General features: G+C 36.0%; 2 protein-coding genes across 4 annotated transcripts in view; both read left to right on the top strand.

The window, feature by feature from the left end:
• The window catches only part of si:ch73-366l1.5 (FILIA-N KH-like domain-containing protein), a 32,061-nt gene extending 30,593 nt beyond the window's left edge, over positions 1–1,468 (top strand). For both annotated transcript variants that reach the window (XM_042393352.1, XM_042393351.1), the window contains exon 4: positions 827–1,468. In XM_042393352.1, coding sequence (XP_042249286.1) covers positions 827–941 — 115 coding nt within the window. In that variant the 3' untranslated portion in view covers positions 942–1,468. The remainder of the gene's footprint in view (positions 1–826) is intronic.
• A 5,103-nt stretch (positions 1,469–6,571) lies between these two features.
• On the top strand, positions 6,572–15,007 carry st6galnac2 (ST6 (alpha-N-acetyl-neuraminyl-2,3-beta-galactosyl-1,3)-N-acetylgalactosaminide alpha-2,6-sialyltransferase 2). Of its 2 annotated transcripts, XM_042393348.1 has the most exons (9): positions 6,572–6,630; positions 8,872–8,962; positions 9,096–9,267; positions 10,370–10,523; positions 11,001–11,139; positions 11,231–11,334; positions 12,571–12,651; positions 12,732–12,834; positions 13,815–15,007. In XM_042393348.1, exons 1-9 carry the CDS (start codon positions 6,596–6,598, stop codon positions 13,992–13,994), a joined length of 1,059 nt encoding a protein of 352 aa, XP_042249282.1. In that variant the 5' UTR covers positions 6,572–6,595; the 3' UTR covers positions 13,995–15,007. The 2 variants fall into 2 exon arrangements, with proteins under 2 accessions (XP_042249282.1, XP_042249281.1); XM_042393347.1 differs by lacking the exon at positions 6,572–6,630 and having other exon boundaries at positions 8,771–8,962.
• Positions 15,008–15,228: the final 221 nt, after the last annotated feature.

Raw genomic sequence — 15,228 nt, 5'->3', positions numbered from 1 at the left:
CCCCATGCATATATAAGAAAACGGCTTTTGAATAGCTGTCTGCTGTAGTGACCGCTATGCATGAAAGGGTTAAGTACGGATAATAACATGTCTAAAATGTGAAAAAGGTTGATTTCAAGTGTCCGCAGCAGAAAGAAGAAGACACTGATTACTGTGTCACCTGATCCAGGACCTGTTGTTTGAGACGGTAAACATCACCTTGTGTTTATAACTGGTGTCTACAGAGACTCCAGCGGTACTGAAGGCAGTAATAAAATGAAAAAGAAATTGTTAAATAAATATCTTGTAAAGCTTACAGGAGTTATAAATTTTAACAGCTTTTTTGTTTGAACACTCAGATATAGAATAAATATTGTTTGATATAAACAGTCAGCCCTGAAAAGTTTGGCTTTTTGCTTAAAATAACAATAAAATAACAAACAAATGAATTAAATAAAACTGAGACCAGATATTCTTGTCATATTCAGGGAATCCACTGTAGTTCTGTAAGTGAAGGTGGATATGATCAGCAATGAAACATGACAGTTTACTCCACAGTTGTTTTGTGTGCAGCAAAAGACTAAAATAAATGTTCCAGTGTTTCTCTGAGCTCCTCACAAAAGGTTCAACTTACATCAATGTCTTGAGTTTCTGCAAATAATGATGATTAGGAAGCTGATGTTCTGTCAGAGTCATGTGACGTAACAGAACGCAGCTGTCTGAGGTTATTTCTGACGCCGTGTTCAGAGCACATCCACGTATCATGTCACACGCTGCGTTTCTACATGTCAGCAGCAGAGGAGGTCATGGAAGTGTGTGTGTGTGTGTGTGTGTGTTGACTTCCCAGGGTGCAACAGGAGCAGCTAGCGGCCATCTTCCTGCTGCTGAGGGAGAACCAGGAGGCGCTCGGGGAGGTGACGGAGGGCGACATGGAGGAGCAGCTGAAGCTCTACTCCCTTTGAGACACCTCTGAGACAGTTACCACGGCAACACAGACTCGCAAAACTTGAATGTAAAATGTACACTTTAAAGCTGCAACTTGTTCTAGTTTAAATGGTTTTATTTCCTGTCCTGGTGGAGTGACTTTAGATCACAGCTCGCTGCTTTTTCTAACCGACTCCAGAGGGCCAATATCCTGACATCACTTCCTGTCTACTCTGTGCTCGTCTACCTTCACTGACAGTTATGTTATTGACTCATTTTTATACACAAGTGAAAAGTTGTCTAAAGTTTGACCCTGAACTGAACATTCACAGATGATCAGTCAAGAAGTCGAGTGATGATTTTAAGGACCTTAAAGAATTTATCTTTGGTTCAGCATCACAAAAGATGTATCTCCACACATACTGAGCTTATACATGAAAATACAGTTAAAGAACACATATACTTCACATATTCAGCGTCAGGAAGCTTCCTGGAGCTGAATCAGATCTGAAATATGAGAGTTGACAACATGGAAACACCTTAGTAACCACCTTAGCAACCACCTTAGCAACCACCTTAGCAACCGAGGCAACAGAACGGGCGGCTGTTTATGGGCATGTGCGACGAGCCGACATCAGCTCGTCAGCAAGGTAGAAAAAAACATTGCAAACGAAAATTGACAATGAGAATAATCGTTAGCTGCAGCCTGAGTCGTGTCCCAAACTGTTGAACTTTTGGACCAAAGTTTTTATTTTCATAAAACTCTGCAGATGAATCCTAAAAAAGCGATACCCACCACCACCTACAAACTGACTCACCAAACTTTGTGAGTCAGTTTGGAGTCTTTTAGCAACATTTCAGTTATATTTTTCCCACTTTTACTTTTGGTGGACTTATTAAGGAACTTTTTGGAAATTCCTTGAGTTTAATTGCTTTAATTTTTCTCAAGTTTCAGCTCATTGTTTATCTGTCCGGCTGCAATTTTACTGTTTTGGTTCACTCTCAGTGCTCTCATAGCGTCGTTTTGGGCCACATTAGGCAGCTATATTCAGAGAAAAAGCTGTAAAAAGCCGCTGTACACTACCTGCTTAGCACCAAACGACAAACAGACACAGTTAGCTGTAGACTAGCTGGTGAACATAGTGGAGCATTTAGCAGCTAAAGAGCCAGATATTTCCCTCAGGAGTTGGTAGAGAGTAAAAACAGAGCTAAAAGAGAGTGAATACTGGACTTACATTCACCAGGTGGACAGAAACACGACTCCACATGAATGATAATGTTGCTCCGTAACTGCTGGATGTGGAAATAAGCAACTGTTTGCTAACAAGTTCAACATATCAACTTAAAAGCTCATGATGTGTCAGAGTTGTAAATCAACATAACAGCATTTCAGTCAAAAAATTGCTAAATTATGAACATCAATGTTTTTATCAAGATTCTACTAATATAATGTTGATTACAAACTGATGTGAGATGGTTTGATTAGATTTATCTTTGTGCCTTCTGGTTCTCTGGATTTCTTTCTTCTCTCAGATCAACAAAAACAAACAAAAAAAGAGCTCAGTTGTCTCCAGATTTCATGTACAATCTTCACTCTGATGTTACATTTTCACACCGTAAAGAAAAATGACTCAACATCATTATCTCGAACTGTTCAGGTCTTCTTTCTCTGATTCTACTTCATATTTAAAAATCACTGGAACAACATGGATTCTGTTTTACAGCTGATTCGTCCTGTAAGTGATGAAGTGAAGTTTGCTTTTACAGACGCAGTAAACACAACATGATGCAAAGTTTATATGAGCTGAAATAAGAAATAACATCAACTCTTTTCACACATGTGGACTTAATGGTTTTTACAATATCAGACAGTATCAGGGCCAATGAGATTTAAAGTAAATGTAAAATTGATGTAAAATTTTAGAATTAAGGGAAAATTTTCCTTTTTTTCCTCAATATTATAAAATTTTACTCTCAAAATATTCCAACTTTACACTCGCAGTATTACAACTTTTTAAAAAATAAAAAAAACTTGATCTTCAAAATATTACGACTTCGCTCACAAAACATTTAAACTTGTTTATGGAAAAGTTGCACTTTTATGATTTTATTTTCAAAATATTATCCCTTTTTTCCCTAAAATATTTCAACTTCATTCTCAAAATAATACAACTCTCTATAAATATAACAACTTTATTTTCTAAATGTTGCAGGGCTTTTCTCAAAATATTATGACTAAACTTGCAATATTATGACTTTGTTCTCGAAATATTACTTTTTTCTTGAAATGTTACAAATTTATTTTAGAAATATTACGACTCAAATTATTAGTTACTTTTTAGTTGAAATTTTAGAACTTATACTCTAAAAGTGTTCCGACTTTATCCTTGAAATAAAGCAACATTTTTCGAAGTTTTATGATTTTTTTTTCACCAAAATATTACAACTTTGTTCTTGAAATATTAGGATCTTTTTAAATATATATATATATATATATATATATATATATATATTCTAAATGTTATTCTCTAAATGTACTCTGACATATTTTCTGTTTTTGAGAATCATTTTAGGAAAACCTCTTGAAGGATAACGGTTTGTATAGAGCTGTGTTGTATAGCACTGCATTCTGGGTAACATAGTGTTTTCTAACAGTTTATTTTATTTTGGATCACATCTTCTCTGGTAGCTGCTGTTTAATGACTGCTTTGGTGTGATTTTTATGTAGGCAAACTGAAATTTTGTTTATTTATTATAAGTTTTATTTCAAATAAGTTGTGTAATTACTTTTTTTTTTAATGACAATAAATATATTTACAAAAACAAAACAGGTGGTGATGCTGTTCATTTACATTTTAACTGCAGCTTTAAAAGAAAGAAGAAAATGAGAGTTTGTGTTTTCTTCCACCAAATATAATAAATCTGTAAATTACACAGTAAGTATTATTGCTGCTAAAATGCTCATGTTAGAAGGTAATATTTACCATATTCAGCAGCGTCTTAGTTTAGCATGCTAACATTTGCTAATTAGCACGAAACACAGCAGAGGCTGATGGGAATGTCATGAGTTTTGCAATTAGTCAATTAGTTGATCGTCATAACATTAATTGACCATGATTCTGTTAATTGAATCATCATTAGAGCAAACGAATATATTGATGAATGTAATGTGGAATATAATGTGAATGTATTCAGGTTTTCACACTGTTTTATGATAATAAAAAGATTATCCTTGAGTTTTAGACAAAACAAGGTATTTTGAGAAGTAACATGGACTCAGTTTTATGAGCCACATGAAGAATTGATTAATTGGGAAAGTAAATAATAAATTTCTACCCGTTTTGGGTCAAAATACAGTAGCACCAACACAACATTGGGAATCAGTTACACACAACAAACTAACTAAAATCTGTCACGTCTTATTTCTTGTACAAAATTATTTGCATTCAAAAGATGCACAAGTTATTAACAATCAAATATAATAATAATAAAAGTGTGACATGTCAGTAAAAAGAGTAGATTATAACAAGCTTTAGTTTGGGTAAAAGTAACTAAAACTGTCTCAAAACAACATTAAACCAGTATTGTGTTGGTGCTGTATCGACCCAAACTGGGTCAAATTTAAACCCTTTGAATCATTAGTCCTAGATCAAAGTCATTACAATTAAAATTCATCTTGCATGATAATTGCTGCCATTTATTTAATTTGTTATCACCTTTCTGTAGTTTTTTTTTTTTTTGCCATTTTGGCGCCATCTTGTGGTCAAATCAAAGCATAACGTCTCTGAAATCTTTAAATCATTTGGATTTTTCATGTTTTATTCAGTTAATTGTTCCATCATGTGTCTGGTGGAGAAATACTGAATGTTTTATATATTTAATAATTGTTAACCTAAAAGGTGGTCAGATATTTTGGGTTTAATAATACAGGAATCAGCAGATAAATCTTTTATTTTTGACAGTTGTCTGTTTTAATAATAATAATGATAAAGATGTAAAATATTGATCAGAAATTACTTGTATTTATTCCTCACTTGACCTAAGTTCAGTTCATGACAATAATAGTAATAATAATAGTTTGTTTTATTTGTTTTTTATTGTTACAGTGATAATATTAGCCTTTTATAATAATAATACTAATAATACAGATACTACTACTACTACTACTACTACTACTAATAATAATAATAATAATAGTTATTATTATTATTATTATTATCATTATTATTATTATTATTATTATTATTATTATTATTATTATTATTATTATTATTATATTGCTTTTGTTGTTGTTTACATATCTTGTTATTTTGCAGTTTTTGTGATTATTATGTTTTTTCAGGATGTGTACTGTAATGTCATTAACTTTTGAATAATAAATGTTATTCACCTCAGGTTACTAAAATTATAGGAAACAAGTCCAGAAGGACACGACCTCAGTGACCTCAAACGTAGCTGCTACTGTTCACGTTCTTATCAGTGACATCACAGCAGGTGTGTTTGGCCGTGTAATATAATACACAAAAAGAAAATAAACGTCTGCGGGTGTTCCTGTCAAACAGGTTTATTTTCTTTCTCTTGTGAATGCAGGAAAGCTTTTTTCACCTTCTTTCACTTCCACTGATTGAAATGGAAATGAGCTGCAGAGTCTCACCTGAACCCACCTGACAGGAAGACAATGAAGGAAGAAGAAGTCCATGTCAGCGATTTTAAAAGCTCCTAAAGGGAATAATGAGAGTGTCCTTCATGAAGTGTGTGTTCCTCCTGCTGGGGACTCTCTTTATCTTTATTTGTACCTTCCTATGGGGACAATACTGCGAGCTGAGCCTCAGGTAGGTGAGCGATCATATCACCTGCTCAGGTATTCAGACTGTTTACGGCTGAGTTACAACCACTAATGCAAAGAGACAACCTGATCACATCTCACACAAAAGTCAAGAGGTTTTTAATATGTGTGTATATATATATATATATATATATATATATATATATATATATATATATATGCATGTGTGTGTGTGTGTATGATATATATAACGTATATAATATCTAAATCTTAAAAACCTGGCATTTTAAGTATTAATATAAACCTAGAAAACAACTGAAATGTGTCATATGCTTTTCAAAAAATGGTAATTTAATAATAAAAAAGCAGAAATTCTGTATAAATTACTATATTTTTAATACACTGACCCTAAAGTCATCATATCTTTAATATTTGGTGTGTCATAACTCAGCTCCTACAAATTCTGAATATTTAGCAGGATGTTAACTGTGCTCTGAGCAGCACCTGCAGTCTTCCTCTCAAGTCTGACAGGCAAGACCCAGGGCAAGGAAAGTTATTTACCTATTTCTCCTTGTAAAACTGATTTTTTTTATTTTTTTTTTTAAAGAAAGATAAATCACACATTTGAGAAGCTGGAATGTTCTTCACAGATTTTAAACTTATTTACTCTTTGCTAACATGTTGATGTTTACAATGTTCACCATCTTATTTTAATGTGCTAACATGCTAACATTTGCTAATTAATACTAAACACAAAGAACAGCTAAGGCTGATGGGGACGTCTTTAGTTTTGCAGGTATTCGCTCATGAAGCAAACAACAAGTCCTCCAAACTATCAAACGATCAAATTTTCGGCCACATGTTTGGTGAAGTGTTTTATTCATTTCAAAGGTGAATAATGTGCACATGCAAACAAAAAAGCAGACTGCAAACTCAACCAGGTACACTCAGCCTTCTTACTTGGTATTTTCATACTTAAGTATCGTTTTTTAAGATTTATACTTTTTCAAAATGATTTATAGTACATATTTATATATTATTATTATATTTATTATTATTATCTGATATTTTCAGTATTTTATTATACACACGTGTATATATATATATATATATATATATATATATATACTGAAATTTATTCATGCAACAATTTGAGCTGTAAGCTCTTCATCATTCAAACATCCATAAGAACAAGAAACAGACAGAAGGAGACGTCTTGTGTCCAGCAGGAAAACTTATGAGATTAAATATATTTGCATATTTTTTGATTCTGGATTTTTAATGAAGGAGAAGGAACAGATGATTAGAAGATAATTCAACTTTTTTTGTGGAAAAACTATATCAGACACAAATTATTATTCAAATTAGAGTATTTTACATACATCTTAAAACATGTCTGAAGGGGATCTTTAAACTCCAAATTATTTCATATCAGGACATTATAACTGTGAGTCAAACAAGTGTTTCCCCCCTGTGAGGAAAGGCAGAGATGATCTATTCATGACACGTACGTCAGCTCTGAACTTGTAAATTTCATTTGAATCTGTTCGTACGAGTGCTTGTTGCACAAGGCCCATTGTTCTGTTGTTCTTGGGAGGAACAGACTCTAATCTTAGTATAGTAATAGTTAACTTATGAATCAGATTTCATAACAATCCATCTGATAGTAAACGAGATATTTCAGTCTGAACCAAAGTGTCTTTGATAGCAAAGACGGGAAATGAGGGGGGGGGCAACATGTAAAGGTCCCCAGCCAGACTTTAACTGGATGTTGTGGTATGTTAGACCACCTGGACGCCCTTAAAAACGCAACCTTCAGTCACAGCTCAACAGTTTAACCAGACTGCAGAGTGGAGCCGCGTGTTGCTTGATTGGACAGATTCCTGCTGCTGTTCTGTTTAATGATTCAACTGAGGAGATTAACAATGTGTCACTTCAGTTACATATTGATGGTTAACTGTGGACACTGTGCAAACACCCAACCCCAGACAGGTATGTGGAAGACAAAACAACAAACACAGGAAACAAAAGACTCCCTATAATATCAATGATTTTGAGCTTCAAAGTTTTACCGTACAGCCATGGCCAAAAGTTTTGAGAATGACACAAATATTAATTTTCACAAAAGAAACACGTGCAGTCATCATTGCTTTGCACAAAAAGGGCTTCACAGGCAAGGACCATTTATCAGATCATCAAGAACGTCAAGGAGAGAGGTTCAACTGTTGTGAAGAAGGCCTCAGGGCACCCAAGAAAGTCCAGCAAGCGCCAGGACCATCTCCTAAAGTTGATTCAGCCGCAGGATCAGGGCACCACCAGTGCAGAGCTTGCTCAGGAATGGCAGCAGGCAGGTGTGAGTCCATCTGCACGCACAGTGACGCGAAGACCTTTGGAGGATGGCCCGGTGTCAAGAAGGGCAGAAAAGAAGCCACTTCTCTCCAGGAAAAACATGAGGGACAGACTGATATTCTGCAAAAGGTACAGGGATTGGACTGCTGAGGACTGGGGTAAAGTCATTGGGGCATCCGGAAAAAAGCTTGTCCGGAGAAGAAAAGGTGAGCGCTACCATCAGTCCTGTGTCATGCCAACAGTAAAGCATCCTGAGACCATTCATGCGTGGGGTTGCTTCTCAGCCAAGAGAGTGGGCTCACTCACAATTTTGCCTAAGAACACAGCCATGAATAAAGAATGGTACTAAAACATCCTCAGAGAGCAACTTCTCCCAACAATCCAAGAACAGTTTGGTGATGAACAATACCTTTTCCAGCATGATGGAGCACCTTGCCATAAGGCAAAAGTGATAACTAAGTGGTTCGGGGAACAAAACATCGAAATTTTGGGTCCATGGCCAGGAAACCCCCCAGACCTTAATCCCATTGAGAACTTGTGGTCGATCCTCAAGCAACAAACAAAAACCCACAAATTCTGACAAACTCCAAGCATTGATTATGCAAGAATGGACTGCCATTAGTCAGGATGTGGCCTAGAAGTTAATTGACAGCATGCCAGTCAACACTACAAATATTGACTCTTAGCATAAACTTAATGTAATTGTCAATAAAAGCCTTTGACGCTTATTAAATGCTTGTAATTATACTTCAGTATACCATAGTAACATCTGAAAAAATGAACGATGCCGACTGTCAGCGTTTGGTCATGTTGGATGTGTTCTGTGATGTCAGTAAGCAGACAGCATGGGGCAGCATCGAGACTCCAGATGAGGATCAGGTGGACTGGAGGCTCCTCACAGATACTGAAGAAGAAGAAGAACCGGTGAGTTATCTGCATAGAATTGACAAGAAGTAATTTTATTTTTCATCATTACTTTAGTGCCCAGACACAATTAAAGGCTCAGTTCACTCAAATCACATCAACAGAGTCATGTGTGAACCTCTTGTTTCTTCAGACAGAAGCTCCGTGTTCTCTGAGGAAGGCAGTGAGGAACGATCTTCTCCTCAGCAACAGGTTCAGCTTCTCGGTGCCAGTGCTTCAGTGGAAGAGGAGCTTCTCCAAACCGGCCAGAGAAGAACTGAAGAAGCGGGCGCCGCCGTACGGCTGGAAGGGACTTCCTGTTGACGGTAAACACTCCTCCTGACCTCAAGGAAACAACTTAGATATTGTATAACCTTTATTTCAGTAGGTGTTCTCAATGAGATCTGTTATTAAAGAGACACTAAAATACATTGTGCAGGTCCATTTAGTAGCTGTTCTGCAGCTTTTGATTGTATATCATGATCTTCATGAGCAGAAGAATTTGTCTTTAACTACAGATGTTCAAATTTCCATTTTTTTCTGAGCACTTTAAAGATTTCCCATCTGTGTTTGGTTTTAAAATAAAGACATCAGCAAAATGTCACAGATTACTACAATAGATTTTAGCCAAACATGAACTTTTTATTTGCATTAAAGGGTGAGTTCACTCAAAAAACAAAAGGTTTTATTTGTGAAATAAAATTGTCTTCTCAGTGATGTTGACAGATGTCATCTCTGCCTGGATGATGGTCACAGGTCAACATTTTTTTGAATGAATGAAGCCACGTTTATATATTTATTTATATATGGCTCTGCAGTGGGAGGGAGAGGTCGGGGTGGATGGGGTGGCGTACAAGATGCAGGACTCTGGTTCACATCCTGACAACAATTATATCAACATTCTTTCATTGTAGATCTGAGAAAGTGAGACATTAGTATCTGAACAGGAGTTTGTTCATGTTTGGGGTTCAGACTAAAACGTCTTGGTCATGATCAGCTGACTGTCAATAAACTGCACTATAGCAGGTTTGGGTTTAAGGACTTGTTGCTATGACAACAGTTCCAGATTAATTTTAAACCAGTTTCGACTCATGTGAAATAGTTATTATTCTAATCTGGATAACTCAGTTATCCACGTATAAAGAACAGGGCCCTGGACTTCTTCTGTTTGTTTGTTTGTTTGTTTGTTATTTCAGTGGTGTGACCCTGTTAAACTGTATTTATGGTTCAAAAGAATTTAAAATCTGTGTTTTCTTACAGAGCTTCTTTTCATAACTTGTCCAAAACTTTTACACCAAAATTGTATTAAAAAGTTTGTTAAATGCAACACCTGCAGGAAATAAGTGCAGATTTTATCACTAAGAGACTGTTTGGATTGTAGATGGAAGATAAACTCACATTTATATTTATATATTCTCTGTTCCTCAGTGGTCAACTCCACGCTCACCCTCCTACACAGCTCTCGTCTCTTTCATCGAGGCTCACCTGGCAGGTGTGTCCGCTGCGCTGTGGTGGGAAACGGCGGCATCCTCCGAGGCTCCCGGCAGGGGAAGAACATCGACAGTCACGACTTCGTCTTCAGGTGAGACTGAACACACCTGGAGCCTCCAGACGTTCAAACAGCACTCCTTCTCTGTCTTTATGGTTGAAATGAATTATTATTTTTATTATTGATCATCTATTAATCTAATCTATTAATCTAACATCAGAAAAGAGTGAAACATGCCTGTCACAATATCCTAGAGCATCTGGTGATATAAGGACTACAGTTCAAACCCCAAAATATTCAATTTACTATGAAGTAAGACCAAGAAAAGCTGTAAACCTCAAACTGTCAAATATTTGATGCATTTTTGTTTGAAAAATAACTAAAATGATTAATTGATTATCAAAATAGTTGCTGCTTAATTGTCTCTCTGTCAACTAATTGATTAATCGACTAATCGTTACAGTTTTTGCTGTTTTTAAATCATCTTTTAATCACATGTGATGCTGAGCCGTCTGCAATCAACTGACATGACCTTGATTTCCTACTTTTCCTTCACCTCCTGGTCCTCAGGGTGAACGGAGCGGTGATCAGAGGCTTTGAGGAAGACGTGGGGACGAAGATTTCCTTCTATGGATTCACCACAAACACCATGAAGAACGCTCTGAGCTGGTACCTCAGAGATGGCTTCACCAGAGTCCCTCGGAGTCCGGTGAGAAACAACCAGAGCGACAAACCTCAGAAAGACTTTATTCTCCTGCTGTGAGTTTATTTCTCTCTGTCTGTGTCTTCTTCTTCTCCAGGACATTAAATACATCTTCATCCCATCAGACCTCAGAGACTACGTGATGATGACAGCTGCCATTAAGGATCGGACTGTCCGCTCCGGCAAAGACAGGGGGGACAGGTGAGAGCTGCAGTCATGTCAAAGAACAAGGAAACAGGATTTTAATGACCATGATCTGTGCAGGGAGCTGACAGATCCACTGTTACTTCTTCCCTGCTGTGAGTCGCTCTCACATTTCCTTTCATTCCATTTTGAGTCAATAGTTAACATCGTCAACACAAGAAATTAAGCAATTTTAGTCTGCATGCTAAGTTAGCTTCTGATTCAGTCGTTAAGGGGAACTTAAATGACAGTATTGAGTGACAGTCAGGTGTCCATATGAGCAGTGAAAGAGGTTTTCCTCGCTGTAATCATTCCTCCTGTTCATACTGGATATTAAAAGATCCTTCAAATGTGGTTTCAATGGAAGTGATGGAGGATAAAATCCACAGTGTGTCCACACAGTCTGTGAAGCTTCTATGAGTCTTCAGCAGTCTGAGTTAGTCATATCAAGTGGATATCTGACACATTTACAGTCTTTTTAGCATCAAATTCCCTCTTTGTGTTTCCTCGGACAGTGTTTCCCTGTTGAGCTGCAGGTGGAAGTATAGTAACAAAAAGAGGAACTTTGGCACTAAAAAGACTGTAACGTTGAAAGATATCTACTTGATTTGACTCATTTGGACGCTGAAGCTTCATATTAGCTTCAGATAAACTTTTAAATACATTTTTGCACAGAAGGAGGACTGTGGATTTTGTCCTCCATCACTTCCATTGTAAGGTCATTATGAAGGGATCTCCTAATGGTCAGTATGAACAGGAAGAATGATTACAGCAAGAACTGACTGTTGTTTTGAAGAGTTGGAAAATTGTGAATCCCTCCTTTAAAAACAGAGAGAAAGAAAAACAACTCAAAAAAGAAGAAAAACCAGTAAACATTCTTTCCTCTGTGCCTACACTTTAAATCAATTTATTTTAAGGATAATCATCAATTAATGATGATGTATGCACAGTATGTATGTATTTACACTCAAGGAAAAAAACACACTATGTCCACTCATAAAAATCATAAAAACAAATAAGAAAAAATAAATAAAACCAACAAACATCACAGTAAAAAGGATTTCTTTCACTCTCTGTCTGTGCTGTAATACCGTGTTTGGCCTGCAGATGGCAGCACAAGGCTTAAAGACTCAGCAGCTTTCTTTGTGAAATAAGTTTGGTAGTTTTTTCTCTTGTTTCGGCTCCTCTGTCTTGCAGTAACAGTAGAAGTAAAGGTTGATGTTACTTATGAAGGTTCTGTGTCTCGTCCAACAGGCCCTGGAAGTATTTCGGCCACAAATCAGCTGAAAGCTTCAAGATTCTTCACCCAGGTTTTATTTCCTACGTGACTCACAGGTGATATTTTCATTCATGAGTCTGTTTACAGAAATGAAGAGTCATGTTTTTAACTTAATTATTTTGGGGTTATTTCTCAGTTTCCTGTCGTCTCCTCTGCTGACCGACATCAGGAGTCGTCACCTGTACATGCCGAGCACCGGAGCCCTGATGCTGCTGACCGCCGTGCACACCTGTGACCAGGTCAGCACACACACCTGGTTTCACCTGCTTCTCTGAGCCTGATGTTGGTGATCCTGGTGACTTAATATCAGGAAGTTGGTTATTAACTGATTCTGAGTTTTTTGTGTTAACATGAGAGACGCAGAATTCTTAATAACATGTAACATACACATATTAATATTAAGGCTACAGTTTTAATGTGGGAATGACAGCGGTGGAAAGTAACTAAGTGCTGTGCTCGAGTACAGTTTTGAGGTACTTGTACTAGGGGTGTGCCCGAATACAAATACATTATTCGGCAAAGCACAAATAGTGGGGTTTTTTGGTTTTTTTTTTACGAATATTTGTTTCATACAAATATTTTAAAAATTATTTGTTTTTGGGAAGAAAAAAAAACAACATGTTAACTTCCACTCCACTACATTTCAGGAAATATTGTACTTAACTAAAGTTGCAACGATTAGTTGATTAATCAATCAGTTGATTAACAGAAAATTCATAAATTCATTCATTCAATGCAACTATTTTGATAATAGATTGATAAATTTTAGTAATTTTTTTAAAGCAAAGATGCCAAGAATTTGCTGATCGCAACTTTTCAGTTTTGGTGATGTGAAGCTTTTCTCATATATTAACAAATTATTATTATTATTATTATTATTATATGACAGTAAACTGAATATGTTTGGATTTTTAACTGAGAAATTATAAAGAGTGTTTTTTACTATTTTCTGACATTTTATAGACAAAATGATTGATTGAGAAAATAATCGGCCGTTAGTTTCAGTCCTAAACTTAACCAACCCAACCTAAACATTGACAATTGTATCAAAAAATATTGTAGCATCCACTTTTATACCATCAATAGTTAAATAGTATCTGAATTAAAATCTGTTCAAATTAAGGACAGGATGGCAGCTGGGGCCTTTGGGGCTCCTGGAGGTCCGGGGGCCCCGCTGTTAATCCAGCCGTGTCTGATGGACGTTGTGTCTCTCCTGCAGGTTTCTGCGTACGGCTTCATCACCAGGAACTACGCAGCGTTCTCCGATCATTACTTCGACTCTGCGAGGAAACCTCTGAGGTTCTACGCCAACCACGACCTGCAGATGGAGAGCCGGCTGTGGGAGGCGCTGCACCGCCGGGGCGTCCTCCGGTTGTACCAAAGGACCTCACGGAGCTGACGGAGGACAGGAGGAGCAACGTCAGTTCATATCTCAGTCAGGTGTCTGCAGCCTGCTCCAGATTTAACTGCACACAAGAAGCTTGAATTCTGCTGAGGAGCCAAAACTTTCCAAACATTTTTCAGGCCAAATACATATATATATATATATATATATATATATATATATATATACACACATATTTAAAAGTGATGTGAAGCTGTAAAAAGCAGCATTCTGGGTTTGATTAATTGACGTTTGAATGTTTTAATTAATAAATAATAAAATTGTCACTTTAAATTACAGGTTTTCCTTTTAATACCACGAAGCACATCATCACTCTCCAATGAAACTGTTTGTTTTGTTTGTTTTTTGGGATTTAATATTTCCTCCTGCTTCTTGAGCTAAATAAACAATTAAATAAAAACATTTTGGATTATCTGAAAATAACTTGTCACAAAGCTGAAAGGCCTGAATTATATTTGAAATGTATGTTAAGACCATTTTTTATGACACATTTTGCACTCTGAGCATCTTCAGCCGACATTATTTTATATAGATGATGTTTTATATTGTACAAAGCAGCAGATTCTATTATAGTTTGTCATTATAATGTGTGATGTGCGGTTTTTCGTGTCTTTGTTGTTTTTTTGCACTTATATTTAATCACAAGTATCACTTTGAGTAAACATTTTGATTATTTGAGCATTTTCTTGATTCTTCTCTCACATAAAAGTAACAATAAAGTTTTAATAATAGAGGAATTATATATTAAATATATATTTAAATCCAACATCAAGATTTTATTAAGACTACTGTGTGTAAAAGTGAAAACAGCTGTCGCGTATTAACATATTGAAATATGAACATTAAAGCTGCACTAATCAATATTTTTATGGATCAATTTAATATGGCAGAAGCTGTTGATAGTGTTGGATGTTGTTGTTTATCGCTTATTGTTGTTGTTTATTGTTTTATGTGCTAATCTGATGCCTCCAGCTGGAAAAAAGTCAATAAATGTTGTTTTAAATGAAGTGATTTTTTAAAAATATATTTAAAAAAACGGATTTAAACTGATCTCTTTTTTTTTGGAGGAGGAGAGAGATTAATGTGGGAGGGTCCAGATTATTTCTGTTAAAATCCTCACTGAGAGGCAGATTAAACAGGAAACAGCGTGTTGATTCTTCAACATAAAAGCATGTTGAAGACGCACGTTGCATTTCTGTATCTGTCAGAATATTTATGTTTATTTATA

This window comes from Thunnus maccoyii, chromosome 18, assembly GCF_910596095.1.
Source record: "Thunnus maccoyii chromosome 18, fThuMac1.1, whole genome shotgun sequence".
Lineage (NCBI taxonomy): Eukaryota > Metazoa > Chordata > Actinopteri > Scombriformes > Scombridae > Thunnus > Thunnus maccoyii.
Note: the sequence above shows the minus strand (reverse complement) of the source record. Positions and strands in the feature narration are given on the sequence as shown.